Source organism: Alexandromys fortis, unplaced genomic scaffold (genome assembly GCF_014885135.2).
Source record: "Alexandromys fortis isolate MF-2015 unplaced genomic scaffold, M_Fortis_MF-2015_v1.1 scaffold_0, whole genome shotgun sequence".
Lineage (NCBI taxonomy): Eukaryota > Metazoa > Chordata > Mammalia > Rodentia > Cricetidae > Alexandromys > Alexandromys fortis.
The window spans coordinates 39,426,778-39,445,800 of record NW_026067949.1 but is presented as its reverse complement, the minus strand read 5'-3'; the positions used below and the strand labels follow the sequence as shown (position 1 = coordinate 39,445,800).

Sequence of the window (19,023 nt, the reverse complement as noted above, 5' to 3'; positions counted from 1 at the left end):
TTTTGGCAACGAAGAAAGAGAAATGGGATGTTTGTTTGTTTTACATTTCAGTTTTGGGTGGTTTGTTTTTATTTTTAGAACTAAAGTGGCTACTGTTAGGTAAAGTTAATTTTACTATTTTGCTTGCGGGGAAAGTCAGCTTCAATAGCTATTCTGACTGTCCATGGTCATACCACCAAGGATACAGGCACAGGTGCTCTGGTCTAGAACTCAGGACCACTCTGCTCTCCCTCAAAGGGAAGAGATGGAAGATCTGGACAACAAAGGAAGAAGTGGTGTCATTGTATTCTAGTGTTTTGTTTTGCTTAAGAAAACACAAGCAAAAAACCCAAGTCCACACCTCAATTCTAATCATACCTCCCCGACTGGAAAAGTGCAACCTCTGAATCATCACTGGTTGTGCGCACCCGGGCCCTCTACTGCTTGGAGCTTCTCTGTGCAGGCATTGACAATTACTTCATTGTGTGGCAATGGCTGGCACCAAATAGACCGTGCTCCTATCAGGCTACATGAAGCCAGCAAACCTCAGTCAGTAAACCTGTTGGGCTTGTTTCCTTTCTTGTCCCCAGTGACTGTCATTATTTTCCAGCCTCCCAGCCCTGACCTGGCTGATAGAGATCAGATGGTGACTGGATAGAAGAAGCCTTCCCAGTCTTGGGTCCATGATGTACGCGTAAGTACTCAGCTTTTCTCAGTGAGCTGACAATGGGGACAGATATTTACATCACCTGGGACAGGCTATGCAGATTCTGACTGGTAGAAGTTATTTTAACTCTATGAGATTATATTTTGTGTTGAAGTTTTGTCTCATTGGTTTTTGAATGAAACAGAAGGGACCAATGTGATGTTTTCTTTCTAAATAGAAATTAAATCCAATATATTAACAGTATTATATTTTAACATTCAGAAAAAGCTATGCTGTGGTGAGTAAAATATTAAACACAGTTTATTTGATTTCTTACTATGCTCAACATGATATGTTTTTAATAGTATAGTCTTTAATGAAGTATATTATAGGACAACAAAATACAAATTGAATAAGGAAGAATATTAATTTTTTTATTTGTTTAATTCCAAGAAAAAGGATGACTACAACTAATATATATATGAATATATATCATTTATATCACATAAATAAAATGGTTAAATTAAAATCCTTATGTGTAAACAATTAATGAGTTAGCAAAAACTTGAACTTCAAAGTAAATAATCACTTACTTGATTTTTTATTAAAATTATTAATTTTATACAGCAATGTTTGTGTTATTGATTTAAACTGAAAGGATAATTCATATGGGATCAATGATTTCTTTCAAACTCCTATTTAGCCCAAATTTGCTATTTTATCTCTCAAATAGGCGCTTGGTGTCTCTCTCTATAAATTTCCCATGTTTCCTTTGATCAATGTGTTAAACATAATTCTGATTTTGTGATTCTTGTGATTGTTTAGTTTTGAGCTTGTCTTCAATGAAACATAATACATTAAGCATATGAACTATCATATTCTTAAATAAGTATTTTTTACATTCCTTAACTTACCAATACCAGCATGAGCCTGAGGAAGACAGTCCATTTCATGCATAAGGTTGACCTAGACAGATCCTGTCCTAATAATATAACCCACCACAATACCCATACTTTTAAGTATAAGAAAGTATATTACTTAGCAAAATAAAATGTACAGAAGTGAATATGATATGTTAACAATTTCAATTTAAAAAGGCATATCAAAGGACCTGAAGTCTTCATCCACCTTTATCTCAGAATTCAATGGCATGCCTCTCTAAAATCCTGACTCTCTTTCCCTCTCAATTTATGGCATCATCTATATCTACTTCCCAACTCTGTTCTATTATTATAGTCTTTTTCTACTCGGGATTTTTTTTATTATACCTTTTATTAATATCTTCTTCTTCTCTGACCATTTTATTATATTATGTTACATTAACGCTTCCTCAAATTTGATTCAGAATGAATAGTTCTGAGTATTGGTGTTTAGACAAGAGTTGCCTTTTCTTTTTATTTATTCTTCTCTCATACAATACATGCCGACCGAAGCCTCAACTCCCTCCACTCCTCTCAGTTCCTACCCCAACTCCCTTCTCCCCAATATCCACTGCTCTTTCACGTCCCTGCAGACAAGAGCAGCCCTCCCAAGGTTATCAACTGAAGTTGGAATAACAAGATGCAGTACGACTAGACACAAATCTGTCTGTGCTTAGCCAGGCTGTCATTAGAGAGTCTTCCTCAGGCAGCTGTGAGAGCAAATACAGAGACCCACAAAGAAACATTAGGCAGAGCTTGTGGAACCTGACAGAAGATGGGAAGGAACTGTGGCTGAAAAGCATTTTTAGCGCAGATATCCTACCCCATACTGTGAATAAATCATGAAGACAGTATGAGGCTAGTTAGTGGATTCAATAAATTCATTAGCAAAGGTACTTTGACCAAGGGATCTCATTTCAGATAGTAAATAAGTGAGAAAGCCATGCTTCTTAGAAAAGTCCCTGGCTCATATATTGAAGAGAAGAAGGAAAGGAATTATTTATTTGCATATGTTTTAGAGCCAGGTTTCCACTCAACTTTCTGGGAAAATCCTTTATCACTCAAGACTTCACGTTAAACATAAAAGTTAGGAGGGGGTGATAATAAAACAGAAGGGCTGAGAGGGCATAACCATCAACAGAATTTGTGATTATCTTTAAAAATGAATACAAAGCTATTTTGGGAGTTCGTTACTGGTTTAATTTTGACATTATTAGTTTTACTTAAATAATAATGAGGTACTATTTCATATAGTCTGCATTTTAAGTAGTAAGCTTTTCACTGTGGACATGTTTACGGTGTGTGAGTTTTTGACGGACAGCATTTTATGTTTTTATTTTCTGGGTCTTGGTCAAAAGTATTTCTAAATCAATAAGTCAAACAATCCTAAATTCCATATAAATAATTTTATTCTGTAATATCAAAGAGCTAACAGCTAGTTAGCATTGAGAACAGTAACTTCCTTAAAGTATAAGTGATATTTTAAATCATCCCAGAGTATAGCTGTCTATTTTTGTTTCATTTCATCAGTCACTTCATGTGGTACCCCCTACAAGTGAGGCAGTGACAGGAGCTACTGTTACCAGAAAGTAGAAAGTGGTGCCGAGAGACAACTTAATAAACTGTACCTGGATGGTTAGATGTGATATATGTAAAAATAAGAAGCATACAGAGGTTGTAATGAATCTGTCTGCCCAATCTCTTTAAAGGATCTCTAAATATGTAGGAAATGATGGTTGTTTATAAAAAAAACATGTAGAAATTAGTTGGAGGGAAATAAGCGTATATTCTGGACTAAGTCAGTCATTCAAAGGCGTGAGACTTTAAACACATTTCCCAGGAGACCCTGGGAATTATCTAGTTAAATTAAGATCATTGGTCTAGGAAGGGTCTTTTTTTAAAAATTTATTTATTTATTAAAGATTTCTGCCTACTACCCGCCACCGCCTCCCATTTCCCTCCCCCTCCCCCAATTAGGTCCCCCTCCCTCATCAGACCAGGTTAGGGAGGGTCTTTGTTTCAGATTAAATATCTCTAAAGTTCATTATGAAAGTCTGATAAAAATGTGAGGAAGGAATGAAGAAATTTGCTCTTTAGAGCTCTACGGGAACCTGCTCACCTAGTGACTCTATTGTTAGTCGGCTGCAGCAGCAAAACTTGATAAGCGGAGAGGTGGGGTTCCACCTGCTCAGGCATCATTTCCTCACCTATAAGGAATGCACCTTCCCACATTTAGTGACACCCCCACGGTCCTCCTTCATGATACAAATGAAATTTGCTGGGATATTGCTTTCCTTTAAGCTGCTAAAATTGTCATTTCTGAAGCCCAGCCATTCACCGCAGACATACTGAGCATCTGCCAATCGATATGTATCTCTCTATGTATTTAATTGCCCCCAATCATATCTCTCCAGGTAAACAGGATGTTTTCTGCATTCCCAGTGCTAAGTATATTTCCTGTCTCATTGCAGACCCTCAATATTTGTATGGTATTCATGACTACATGTACTAAAGCTAAAGAACGATTAAAGTAGGAAAGGTTAAGGGTAAATGAAACATGCCGGTTTCTGATTCATAACTGATTAACAATGCAAATGAAATATTCATAACAAAGCAATTCTGAAGATATATAAAAAGCTTAAAAATAGAGATATTTTATTCTATGTAAACCTGTGTTGTTCTGCTGATGGAAACTTATCATTGAAGAGAAGACGGCATCAGATAAATGTTGATTAACTAGATTTTGATTTCATTCATAATTCAACAAATATAGATTATAGTATACTAGTAATACAATATATACACATTATATGGATACCTAAATTCTCTACACATATATGCTGTGTGTATCCATCATATGTGCACACATATAAATACAAAATCAAAATAAAGAATAAATATGCATATATATACTTTGTAGAAAATATGTTTTCTGGTATTTCAATTCTAAGAAAGAAATACGATAACAACCAAACTAAAGTGAGTTATGAACATCATACCTGTGAGATGAAGGTTGCATACCTTTTCCCATGAAAAATTTCCAATTCACTTTATTTATTTACCTTCTAAAATCAACTTTCGGGTTATATGTTAATAGTCTATGAGAGTGGTTCTCAACCTTTTTAACGTTGCAACCCTTTAAATAGTTTCTCAAGTTGAGGTGACCCCCTCCCCAATTATTTTCATTGTTACTTCATAACAGTGATTTGCTATTGTTATAAATCACAGTGTAAATATCTAATATATGCTATGGTCTTAGGTGACCCTTGTGAAAGGATCATGTGACCTTGAAAGGGGTCAAGACCCACAGGTTGAGAACCACTGTTCTATCTTGTATTTTTCATTTATTTTGCCAACTAATCAAGATCAAAGTTTTGAAATGTTGTTCAAAAACGTTACATATTGCTGTCATCTATTACTTTGCCCACATGAGAGTTGGAAAGATCTAAAAAGCATTTTTTAGTGGTATTCAAGAAATGGAGACAAAGAATGTAGAAACAGGATCTGGGTTGGGAAGAACTGTTTCTTGAAACAGTCACTTTTATATCGTCTCAATTGTGTGCATGATAAAAAAAAAATCTTCCTTGAAAAATTCCTGTCATTGAGCATGTTTAAAATGTAGAGCCTTTTTATTTTTACAGAGTTTAAGTGTTATAATTGATTGCTCATTTTTTTCTGGCTCATCTTTTTATTCTTTTTATTTATTTATTTTTTTATTAAAAATTTCCGCCTTCTCCCCGCCTCCCATTTCCTTCCCCCTCCCCCTACTCCCCTCCTCCTCCATCTCCAGTCCAAAGAGCAGTCAGGGTTCCCTGCCCTGTGGGAAGTCCAAGGTCCTCCCTCCTCCATCCAGGTCTAGAAAGGTGGGCATCCAAACAGGCTAGGCTCCCACAAAGCCAGAACATGAAGTAGGATCAAAACCCAGTGCCATTGTCCTTGGCTTCTCAGCAGCCCTCATTGTCCGCCACGTTCAGAGAGTCCGGTTTTATCCCATGCTTTTTTAGTCCCAGTCCAGCTGGCCTTGGTGAGCTCCCATTATATCAGCCCCACCATCTCAGTGGGTGAGCACACCCCTCGCGGTCCTGACTTCCTTGCTCATGTTCTCCTTCCTTATTGCTCAAATTTTGAAACAAGTAACTTTGAGGCAATCATTATTTTATATGACATTACAATAAACTTAGAAAGCAGTCCATATTTGGGGTATCTTTTATATTATAAACTAAAAATGAAGCACTACAACTTTTGAAAATGTATAGTATAATTAAAGATTGCAAGAAAATTAAACTAATTACCCCATTTGTAGGTTAAAATCATTATAAACTAGCAATTTCATATAGCTCAATTTTGTTAAGTATTTTCCTGCTCCTGTTTTATTTTATTTTTTTTTTGAGGGTAGTATTTGGAGTGTCTAATGCAATGTTCAGAATGTGTGTTTCAGTAGTATGCAGTGTTTTAAAATGTTGGCTTAAATACTGGTATGTAAAACAGTCTTGAAGATACGTTCCAACAAATGAGATAAGATGAGGAATTTTGGCAAGACGTAAGTCCTAAGAATAGAAAAAAAAAACCTGTGAAGGAGAGTGTAGTGTTCATGTAGGCACTGTAAGGAAAATAAAAACAGGTAAATCCTTTTATCTACATGGCAGCAAACAACTGCCTTGACTCTTCTCACCCGAGAGCATCATTGGAGAATTTTTGTATTTGCTCTTGGAGTAGTTTCCTTTTTTTCTTTCTTTCATATCCCTTTCGTTCTCCCTTCCTCCCTCTTTCTCTCCCTCCCTCCATCCCTCTTTTCTTTTTCTTTCTTCCTGTCTGTCTTTCTTCTTTCTTTCTTTCTTTCTTTCTTTCTTTCTTTCTTTCTTTCTTTCTTTCTTATTTCCTTCTCTTACTAATCAGGTGAATAAACAGGTAGAGGACTTAGAGCATACACCGATATCAAACCATCAGAAAAGCAATATAAACTAAAATAAGACAAAGAGGAATAAAAAAGAAAAGAAGGATGAGAAAGAGGAAGGGGAGCATTGGGGCAGGAATAGGAAAGAAAGGAGGAGAAAAGGAGGAGAGGAGGAGAAGAGGGGATAGGAGGAGTAGAGGGAGAAAGAGAAAAGGAGGAGGCACTTTTATCTTGATGAACGTATTTATAAATAGATTAAGAATCAGGTCATTAAGCTGGCTCTCATCTCTCACTCTGAACACATTTCAGTCATATACATAAACCTGAAGAGAATTCCGGGGCCTGATGCATCAGCATAGCTACCGCCTCGAAACTCCTTGAAAAGTATCACCTTAACTCTACTACACCGATGTGACATTTCCTGCTCCACTGCCAATGACCTTCTTGCCTGTCTTCCCTTCCCTGTCATTCCCCCTTCCATGTCAGGCTACTCCCAGGCAGCTGTATGTTCTGGATTGTACCTGTATTTTTGACCCCGATCTTCAACTGCTTTAATATCCTTTGCCACCATTCTGACAAGTAAGGGAATGATTAATCTTATTTCTGTAGCTTATATGTCTTATAGGTAAAGGAATAATCAATCAGTTGTTATTTTCACGGCTTATGTGCCATATCATATTCTAAAAAAACATTATCAATATATATTAAGCAATGAGTCATTTCGGTTGAGTGCGAGGGGTGTTGGATGAGATCATTGAGGCAAACACCTTCAGCAGAATTTGCAGAAACATTTCTGTAAAGTTAACTTGAGAAGTACGTCCTCTGTGGGGGAGGACATAGAACTGGATTCCTTGCCTTCCATTAATATTTTTCCTGGGAATTGCTAATGTTTTTCACTCCTTGGCCCAATCATAACAGCGAGAATTCAGCTAGTATTTATTTACTACTCTTTCAAAATTAACCAGTCATCAATCTTATCACATTTTAACTCGCTTGGCCATCTTTTTATCCTGACAGAAGCTGTTGAAAGAACATCAAACACTATTTGCAGATAAGTTGTTCTAATATGACAATGTGTGAGAAATGGTCTATTCACTGCCCTCTGCTGTGTTTACAAAATTAGTCAAGCTTCGGGTGGTGAGAAATGTGTTTCCTCTAACTTTCACAGTGCTCTCTAGTTCAAAATTTGGACAATTAGCAGAGAGATTCAGAAACATGGAGGAATCAGCCGTTATTAACATGAACAAGCCCAGCTAGGTGTTTCTGATATCTATGCATCTTAGCTCAAACTTGGCCATCATTCTACATTCCAGACACATTAAAAAAATGTTTTTAACTGAACCAAGAATTCAGGATTCGCTGAGATTCCCCTTTAGCTAAATTAATAAAAAGTGTACTATTTTCCTGAGTGTCTTCTTGGAAGCTATTTAACATATTACACATCAAACAAGGCATCTATTAAATTGTTCTTGGAGCCCAGAACTGAGGTTCCTGCATATGTTATGTGTTACCCAAACATTAGAATAATTACATAAATATTAGTTAGAATAGAATCAGTTCATTGGAATTGCCTTTTCATTTATTCACATGGTAATGTTTGGAAAATTAATGTTGCATCTGTAATGTTTTGCTGCTTTCTGCGTTGAGCAAAATGCAGGGAAAGTAGTTGATTAATAGCTTTTCAAAAGAATAGGAAAGCAATGTCATTTATATATGTAATTTATATATGGATTTATATATGGAAATACAGGTAGGAGTTATCTGAATATGAAACCAATAATAAAAATTTCTGGCATTCTCACAAAGACAAAATTTAATTTTAACCCTTAAACAAAACACAGTTTGTAAGTAATATTTAAAATTTAAAAACTCGAAATTCAACTACCTTATTGTTATTCCAGAATTACACGGCACAATTTCCTAAAACTTGTATAGATTAGGCGACTTTATTAAGTATCAGTGAGCTTCTAAATGCAAAACTTATCTTTTTAAAAAATATAAATTTTATAAAATTTAGTTTGAATTGCAAGACTTTGCCCAGCTTTGATCTGAGGGTTTGTACCTGATCTTTTTGTATCTTGTTATGCTGTATTCAGTTGCTATCCCTGAGAGACCGGCTCTTTTCCGAAGGGAAATTCCAGAGGAGTAGATCTGGGTGAGAAGGGAGGCGGAGGAGAGCAGAGGGAAGGGAAACTGAGATAGGGATGTATTAAAGACAAAACAATAAAAAATAAGGAAGGCACAGTTTTGAAGGGAAAATGATAAGAATGACAAGCTCTTCGATGTCTCTGCATGCAGCCTTCTAACCTAATCATTATCTCACACGTGAACGTTCTGTCATGGGACAGAGAAATTCTAGGACATGTTAATTTTGTTTATTGAATATGCAGATTATGTGAATTGTAAATGAGAACACTGCTGATCTCCTTTATCTAGGGCACTTATATCTTAATCACAGCTCCTCCTTCTGTACTAGATTGCCAAATACAAATCTCTTCACCTGAAAACCATGTAGAAAGCTAAGTGCAAAACATCACTGTTCATGGAAAAGGACTGCATTTTAAATGTGTGCGGGTATGTGCATGTATATGCCTGTGTGTGTGTTTGTATGTGTGTATATGTGTGTGCACGTGTGAGTTTGTGTTTGTGTGTCTGTGTATATACTTAACTTTCCCAGACACTGCAGTTCAACTTTTGAATCCTGAGATGTTTTTTTTTTTGGAGCATGCTTGCCCCTCTGCTTCTGCTTTTTCTGGTTCAGTGAGATGAATTTTCAGGCTGCCTTGTTTATTTGTTTTTAGAGAAGCCATACCTGATCCTAAACACGAGATAAGGTTTCCCTGTTATAGGAATATGTGTGTCCTCACTTTCTATACCAATTTTCATCATAATTAAGTATATATCAGTGTTTTTTGGTTTTCGTTAGTTAAGTTTGTTTTTTGCCAATTTCATATATGTATGCACAAGACCTAGGTCAGTCCAAGATACACAGCAAGATCTTGTCTCAAAAACAAAAGGAATTAGAAAAACAGAAAAAAGGAAGAGACTTGTGATGCAAAACCTCAGACCTAAGCATTTTAATAGTTGATAAATAATTACTTAGGCGAGAACAAGGGACACAAGATAACTTGAATTATAAAATATTTTATACTGTGATCGTACATATAGGTAAGTGATGATACACATACTTAGAATCCTATCATGAAGTTAGTCCCTATGTGTGTAATTTTGTCACTCAGGCTGTTATTTGACTTAGTGATTTTTGAGATTAAATGCTACACCAGAAAGAAGAGGTGGAGAGAGGGAAGAGGCAAGGGACAATTGACCTCCTAACTTCTTAAAAACACTTTTAGTCTATCCAAAGTAAAAGCCTCAGGAAGGTCAGTGGAAGCTGGGGTGTTTAAGTTAGAATTGAAAGAAAAACCAGCACAATTTAATAAACTGCAATGTTATTTGCCCTAGAAAGAATCCGCCTGTTGGTTTTGCTGAGATTCGCTTTTCCCTTTGAGTGTTCAAAATTGCCCTTAAAGTGAATATCGCATATTTTATCTCCTGCTATAGTTCACTGATCTCCATGTGTATCACTATGTGTATGAAGATATATGTGTTAAGGAGGGTCATTAACCTTGATTAACTCATGCAAAAGAGATACTAATAAAGAGATAGATTCATGGGCATGCCCAGAAATGATGGGTTTTTGGCAAGAAGTAGAATGGCTTGTGCCCAAGCAGAATCTCTAATGTTTATCTGTGCTCCAACTTGAATAAAAATATGTTAGAACATGTGTAAGACGCTGGAAGAATCTCCCCTCTGGGTGACTGTTGTGAGAACATTTGATTAGTGCATAAATATTTATGCTGCACATAGAAGACTGTATCACATTTAATTTACATCTGGTTATCTGCATTTCATTAGTGCTCAGGAGAGTTAAATATTTAAATCTTCATCTTGATTGAATTTTTATCTGATTCATTCGATTTACAAGGTTCAAGTTAATTGTATTGTATTTCCTTGTAATGTTTTAATAGCACTAGAAATAAACAGAAATAAGCTCATTGAGAAAGTCATATAACAATGATCAAAAAGATTTAGATAATATTGTCACAGACAGTTAAAGTATATTTAAACAGACTTCAAAGGTATCTTCTCATATGTCCTTAAATCCTTGGCAATTTTTCTTTCATTTGTAATGCTGAGTCAAACTAACATCCACATCTATTTGATACACATCTTTGGCTTTGTTTCTAATTGAGAGAGATACTGTTTTGTTAATTAAAGATGAATTAGCTTACAAAGCAGTAGACTTTTTATGCCTACTTCATTTTGCTTGATTTTCACATTAACTCCTTACCCTCCCTCCTCTTCTTGTGACCTTATCCTTTGGCAGTATTCTCTTCTTTCACATTGTTCTTTTTTCTTCCTACTTCTCTCTCTCAAAGCTCTTTTTTCTTTTCTAGTCACAAGGTCCCCTTTTGTAGTTTTCTAGCTGTTATCTATGTTTATTTTCATTGGCATATCTTTACATTAGAGACCGAGTCCTTGTGAAAGAACCTTGATTGGTTTACTTAATATCTTCCAATTCTATTTGCCTACAAATTTTATAATTTCAAGTATTCCCTATAAGTGAATGAAAATGCATTGTGTATATGCACCATATTGTCATTATCCATTTATCTGTTAATGGACATTTAGGCTGGTTCTTGTTCCTTGCTATTTTGAAAAGAACAGTTATAAGCATAGATATGCAAGTCTCTCTATAGTAGGATGTAGAATCCTTTGAGTGTATGTAACCCAAGTGTAGAAGGAGGAGCTTCTTGTTCATCCTGGCCACCCAGAATCGATATAATCATACAGAAATTTTATTAATTAAAACACTGCTTGGCCCATTAGCTCTAGTTTCTTATTGGCTAACTCTTATATTAATTTAACCCATTTCTATTAATCTATATATCGCCATATGGCAGTGGCTTACCAGCAAAGATTTGGCTTGTCTGACTCCGGTGGCTCCACGGCGTCTCTCTGACTCTGCCTCCTTTTGGTTAATTTAAACCTATAGACCAAGCTTTCATAATTGTCAATCTCAGTGTAATTTTTTGCGAGAAGGTGGCCCAAAGAAAAAATCCATCTATAAATGGTGTCCTGTGTGTGGCACCATATATTGTGGGCCTGATATTGTGATTTATTTTATCATTTTATTTTAAAAAATAAAACTTTAGAATAAATACTAGAGAATAAACCTGAGAGATCCATGGAGTTACACAGAGATGATCACCCTCCTCTTTCTCTGATTGAAATAACTACCCTACCCCTTATCTCCTTCTTTTCCTCCATCAAGTACCCTCTATCTCCCTCTGAGTCTACCAGGGAGCAATATGGTCTTCCCCAGCCAGCTGAATGTGGATCTTGCCCTCTGAACTGAGATCAGACTCTATTGGTGGTATTGGAGCAATCAATACAAGCAAATCTCCCCTAATTAACAAACAAAAATCTGAGCATGGAAGATGTAGTGTGGCCCGGTGAGTTACACCATATACCCTTTAGTCCCTACATCTTTACTTGTAAATGTTCATTGCAACGAGTTGTTGGCCTGACTGAAGGCCTCTGGCTTCTGCTACAGTACTGAAACTGGGCCCTCACTGGGACTCCTCTTGGATATTTTATTATTGACTTAGGTGGTAGAGATCCTGTAGCTTTGGATCTGAAGGTCTGGCCCCTTCACAAGCTCCAGTGCTTCATAGATGAGGCAGATGCTGAGATGGGCTACCTCATAGTCTTGGTTCTGGGCCTGGGCGGTAGCTGGGTCAGCCTGCCAGTTTTTCCTAATCATCACCACCCAGGCAAGCTCTCCAGCACTGCCTTGACTAGCTCATCCAATGTAGTAGACAGCAAGAAACAGGGCCAGTTCTCTTGTCTCACGCCTTTGCGTCATGCTCACCCACACTCACACCACCATGGCTAGCTCTACTGTGTGCTCACCTACACTCAACACCACCATGGCTAGTTCTACTGTAAAGCAAAGAACTCTCTCCATATGTCTGAACATGGTGAGGTCAGAACAAGCTCTTCCTTTTCATGTCTCCAAGATTGGCTCTCCCACCTGTCTCAGGTGGCAACAGGTAGGGGAGGGCGTACCTCCCTTACCCTTGCCAGTCCACGGCACATGAGGCAGCTCTTCTGCTTTCATGCTCAAAAGCCCAGCTCACCTGTACCCTCACTAACACAACAGGGTCAGTTTTAGTACGCTGCCTAGGTCAGCAGGTGCCAAGAGTGCCCACTCTTACATGTGCTTCAGCTGGTGAGGGCAAAACCAGTTCACCCATTCTCATGGCCTCAGGACTAGTTCTCCCGCTTGCCACAGGGGGCAAGGGGAGGGAGGGCAATTGTTTCTCACTCACGCCACCACATGGCAGGAGAGGGGAGTGCGGGCAGTCATTCTGCTCTCATACCCCCAGGCCCACTCCTGCCAACAGGGCCGGCTCTATTGTGCTGCCTAGGCAAGGGGCAGGGCCTGCTTTCCAAGGTGCTGTTGCCATTGTGGAGTAGTGTCCATTCTCCCACTCTCGTGACCTCAGGGACAACTCTCACCATAGGCAGTGAGGGGTGAGGAAGGAGAGAGGTCGTCTCTTCCTGGCTCACTCCATAACATGGTAGGTGAACTGTGGGACCAGATCTCCCAAGTACTTTCGAGGGTACCAGATCTCATGTGCCTCCATCAATGGGGTCAACTCTCTTATGCTGCCTGGGCTAGATGCAGGGTCTGCTCTAGCAAGGGCTGCAGCTGCTGAGGGGTAGGGTCAGTTCTCTCAGTCACATGGTCCCAAAACCAGCTTTTCCCACCTGCAGTAGGTGACGAGGGGCGAGGAACATGGTGCTATCTCTCCCTTGCCCATGTCACCACATAGCAGACTGTGAGGCCAGCTCTACCACTCTTGTGTATTTAAGGCTGGCGCACCTACACCTCTGCTATCAGAGACCTTTCAGGTGCGTGGGGAGGTGCCGGGTCCGTTCTCCAGAGTGGTGGGATTGGTGAGGTGTAGGGTCAACTCTTCTGAGTACTACTTTGCTGGAGTTTTTGTGAAGATTTCCCTCTTTGGAGTGTCCTATGCCTTTTTCACTGATATGAAAAGGATGTCTGAGATAAATAACTTACAGGAAGATTTACATGGACTCATGGTTCCAGAGGTGTCTGCCCGAAGTGGACTTGCTTCCTTGTTCTTAGAATGTGTTGATGGTAACATTGTGACTCAATGTCATGGCAAGGAATGTTTTCTTCTTGACACACCACCATCGGGGAACCAAGTCTCCAACACACAGACCGCTTGAGGAAGTAATTCATACCAAAACCATAAGATAATGTTGCAGCATGGTGATGCCAGCTCCAAGGTTTGCATCCAGGGTAGTGAAAAGAATGCTTTCTCAGAGCAGCAAGGAACTATACCTGCAGCCTTTTTGAAAGCCAGCTCTAAGGCCACCTCCAGGGTATGCAAAAAAAAAAAAAAACACACAAATGCAGCAAGAGCCAGGCTTTTCTATCTGAGGAGTAGATAAGGAAGCACAAATTTTCTTGGGATAACTTTATCTTTTACTTCATCTTGAATGATCTCATTTTCTTGGCAATCTCTTCGCACAGTTACATCTGTTTACATACAGTTACCCATCTCTCCTTACATACATCTTTCTTCTGCACAGCCATACATTTGTGCACACAGTTACATCTCTTTTCACACAGTTATATCTCTTTCTCCAGCTACATCTATCTTCTACATGCCGTGCATCTCTATAAAGAGTTGCATCTATTTTCACAATTCTCTATACAGTTTTATGTTTCTTCTTTACATAGTCACATCTCTCTCCACACAGTCATATACTTTTTTCTACACATACGTCTCTCTTCTATACAGTCACATCTTCTGTATCTCTTTAGCCACCCAGATGCATCTGTTCACAATTCTTTCTCTCTGCACATTCAGCCACATCTCCTTTTCAGTACTCACACATACCTTCTCTCACATCTTTCTCCTAATTCTCTCTCTGCAATTTCTTTCGATACACACACACACACACACACACACACACACACACCTCATCTCTCCTACTCTTCCCTCACACTCCTCTCCCTGCACATTTGGCTACATCTCCCTACCATCACACACACATACACACCTCTCTCGCATTTCTCTCCTAATTCCCCCTACACCTCTTCTGCTTCTTCTCACAGACAAAATGTTTGCACAAATATGCATCACATTTTCAGGGTCAGTCAGCTTCTTGAGTAAACAATAAGAAACAGCCAAACTGATCACACAGTTTCTCTCAGGCTAGAGAGGTAACGCTGACCAGTCAGTGAGTAAAGTAAGCACACAGCTCTGAGTGGTCAGGGTTCCCAGACATAAAGGGACATTGTAATTCAGACCTTAAACAATAACAAGTTGGTTGGACGAACCTTGAGGTTTCGAGTATGTGCAGAAGGTCCATGGCTGAGAAAGTTATGCCTACTCAAGTTGCTTTATGTATTGATCTTGAATCAACAATAAACACCAGGGAAACTGACCTTGTGTATTTGTCTCCAGGGGCAACCAGTTTGCTTTGAATTTGTTCTGAAGTCTAAAATCAGTTAAATGTGTAAAAGGCTGTCTTTGTCCTAGCATTATTTCTATTTATCAGAGTTATAAAGTTAAGCAGAAATCGTCTTCCTGACTATACACAGCTATATGTGTGCACAGTAGAATGGAATATATATATATCTCACAAGCGGTGGGGGAAATACCCATAGCTGTTCTTAGTTGAGACAAATTACAGTCCTGTACAGTCAGTGGCCCCACGGTCTTTTCCCAGTGAGGTTCCCCATCAGAGAGTTTTTCATCTGGTGGCTCGACCTGTCAAATCCTAGTTGTCAACTGCTGTATATTTCCACGGCCTCTGGCAGATGACAACCATTGCTTCCTAAGTGATTGGGTGGCATCTTCCCTCTGTTCCTGTAGGCTGTACTTCACAGCACACACATATTAGGCAAAACTCCTTTCAACTTTTATGAGAGAGAATTTCTTACTTGAGTCCTATTAGACTGAAAACAAGTTGTCAACAACAGAAGAAATTTGTTTCAAAATCAAAAATGGCTGTGATAGAAGAGAAACAAGTCTCCTTTACAATGGTGCTTCTTATGATGCGATGCTTAGCTATCACCACAAGAAATTTGGTAAAATTTGATTCTCCTGATTTTTGAAAGAGTCAGGTTGCAGGAATGAACTCAAGAAAACATGGAGAAAGGGGAACAAGGAATACAAATGAATGAGAATACTAGGCACATACACAAGCAATCAGGAATACTTACCAGCATGAATTTTGAGAATAGGTGTGTTGTGGGTGAGAAAGAAAGCACTGCTCATGGAAACGCAGCCATTTTTCTTCTGCGTTGGGTTGTCTTCAACCTTAAGAGCTGTTCTCATTGAAATATACATAGGTATTGGTGATGTTAGAAAAATAAAGACATTGTTTCCAGCTGGCTCAAGGTAACCACTATATCTGCATTATTGATGCCTACTTGGAAGCTCTTTCTTTTCTGTTAATTATCCTTAATAACAATAATTTGCCTGGACATCCCCAAGAGTGAGCTGCTAATCATTCTTTGCCCCAGACCCAGTCAATCACTCCGTAAGACTCAAAGATTAGAGCTAGATCAGTGTGTTCCTTTCCTTCCCACATTGCGACCTCAATCCAGGCATTTGCCACCTCTCTCTTGAGTCTTCAACATGACCTCCACCTCTCTCTTGAGTCTTCAACATGACCTCCACCTCTCTCTTGAGTCTTCAACATGACCTCCACCTGTCACTAATCCCTACCACTATTCCCATCTGTGTGATTTATCCTATCTGATTAAAACTTTGGTTGCCCGGCTCCCGCAGGGAAATTTCCACCTCTCTTTGGGATCGTAAACCTCACTTCTGAGTTTACAGTTTACAACCTATTCTACTCTGTCCCGTTTTAGTACTGTGGTATCGGAATGGCTTCCTGTCTGCAAGCATTTTACAGAACATAAGTTCCTTAAGTCAAAAGGTACCAATTATGAGTAGTGAACACTTTTTCACATCTTGCCCTTTCTATCTTTTTTACACTCTGTTTTCTTGGCTCTTTTTCTTTTTTTAATATCTAGTGAACTTTTATTCCTCAAACTTTTAATAGTGTAGCCTAAGCTGGGTACAGAAGCACATCCCTTTAATCCAAGAGCCCTCAAGTCAGAGGCACGGATCAACCAATCTTATTTACAGAGTGAGTTACAAGTCAGTCAGGGCTATTTAGTGAGTATGTGTCTCAATAAACAAATGATGAAACTCTCTCTCTCTCTCTCTCTCTCTCTCTCTCTCTCTCTCTCTCTCACACACACACACACACACACACACACTGTAGCCTTCTTGATAAAAATCTCCCACCTTATACCTCCTCCAAAGGGGTAATTTTTTCTTATGTAACCTTTGAAAAACTGAGTTGCAGCATCTTGTTTCCGTATCTGTCTCCTCTACTAATGCACAAAGATGCTAAAGGCAAAGCACATATCAAAACCTTTAGGTACTATGGTGATTTGTGATGTATTTTAATGTCACAGGTAACAACACGAAGATTGCTTTTGAATTAGTGAACACTTTCATTTCATATTTGCCAAAAGTTTTCATGAAAAGCAAAAACATATCACTGAATGCTATTTGAGGAATCAGAAATTAAGTACATAGCAGCTTTTATGTGGGAAAATGGTGGTCTCAACGACGTGCTGTTCCTAGAAGAAGTAGTGCACTGGGGAATCTGGGACAAATGAACACATGGGACATGTCTTAGGTGCCCTGAACACAACTCACAAGCTGTGAGATTTTGTTGGAGATGCCAATAAAATACAATGAACCCTGGTCATGTGAAAGTGATGCTTCTACTTTTCTGAAAACTGTTTTGTATTTATGTTATTTTATTTATGTGTATGGGTGTTTTGCTTACATGCGTATCTGTGCACCACATGAATGCAGTACCTGCACAGGCCAGAAGAGGGAGGGAGGTGGTACCCGGGAACTGGAGATACAGATTGTGAGTCACCATGAGGGTACTGGAAATCAAATCTAGGTCGTCTGGAAGAGCAGCAAATGTTCTTAACCTCTGATCTCTCTCTCTCTCTCTCTCTCTCTCTCTCTCTCTCTCTCTCTCTCTCTCTTTCTCCCTCCCCCCATATGGTTACTTTAAAAGTTAAGAATTTCTTAAGATTATTTTAAGTCTTAAAGTCTTTTATTTTTAATCAATTGTAACCGATGGAACCATGCAAAGTTGTGCTTAAAATCTTCCTTCTTTAAATGACATAAAATATATCTTACAAAGTATAAAATTTTGAATATGATTTTTATATTTCACTATCAAGTATTTAAATTTCCAGTATGCCACACAAAAATCAGTGCAAAGGAATCGTCCCATTGATAGAAGTTAGCTATAATATGTGCTGTGCTTGTGGTTTGGGGAGGGTATGCACACTATCGTGTTCTCGCTGAGATTCAAGGAACCCAGTGCTACTTAGCAAGGCAAATTGTTTGGCAAGGAAATGAATGTAAGAAATGCACCTGTTTCAGAGACAGAGACCTGCATCAGAGAACTGGACTAAGCTCCCAAAGTCCAGTTGAAGAGTTGGAAGAGAGAATATAAGGAAAGATGTCAAGACTATCATGGGCACACCCACCGAAACAGTGTACCTGAGCTAATGGGAGCTCACCAACACCAGCTGGACAGGGAAGGAACCAGCATAGACTCAAACTAGGCTCTCAGAATGTGGTTGACAGTTGCATGGCTGGGGCAGGATTTGTCCCTGCTGCTAGTACTGGCTTTTTGGGAACCTATTCTCTTAGGATGGATACCTTTCTCAGCCTAGATATGACCTTCCCCAAAACAATGTACCTTCCCCTCTCTGAGGAGTGGATGGGGTGGTGGGGTCTGTGGGAAGGTGGAGGAAATGGGAGTGGGAACTGGGATTGGTATGCAAAATGAAAAAAGATAGTTTGTTTTCTTTTAAAAAATAAAATAAAGAAAAAAGAATTTAGCAATGAAAAAGAAAAAAATGTGGAAGTTTCTGCGGTCATGTCCTCCTGTTGTCCTCCGTCTCCTCTGACTCCTGCAATCCTTTTCCCTTCCTTCTGCAGGGTTCCCTGACTTCTGAGGGACCCGATGGGGATCTCTAATTTATACTCTTTCCCCACTGAATCTATTTTCAATTAAAGGAAGAAAGAAAGAAAGAAAGAAAGAAAGAAAGAAAGAAAGAAAGAAAGAAAGAAAAAAAGAAAGAAGGAAATGCCCATGAGAAAGAACCATGATGAAGTCTAATGAATTGCTACTATTTTTTATTGTCTTATCTCAGACCAGTTGAATTTTCAGAAACTGAATACCCACGAATTGAGTACCAAAGAAGAGAGCAACAATTTTGGGACCCTATTCGACTCTCTCTGTTTACGTTGGCAATTGTAGCAATCATAGGAATCACAATCGGCATTGTCACTCATTTCGTTGTTGAAGGTAAGTCTTCAGGTCATGTCTTGAGTGTACAAGTGACTCTGTTGCATAAAATT

The 19,023-nt window shown here is 38.7% G+C and overlaps 1 protein-coding gene across 1 annotated transcript in view; it reads left to right on the top strand.

The window, feature by feature from the left end:
* The first annotated feature begins 488 nt into the window (after window positions 1–488).
* LOC126506467 (transmembrane protease serine 11F) overlaps window positions 489–19,023 on the top strand; it is a 45,212-nt gene continuing 26,677 nt past the window's right edge. The window contains exons 1-2 of the mRNA XM_050150084.1: window positions 489–673; window positions 18,816–18,970. Coding sequence (XP_050006041.1) covers window positions 663–673; window positions 18,816–18,970 — 166 coding nt within the window. The 5' untranslated portion in view covers window positions 489–662. The remainder of the gene's footprint in view (window positions 674–18,815; window positions 18,971–19,023) is intronic.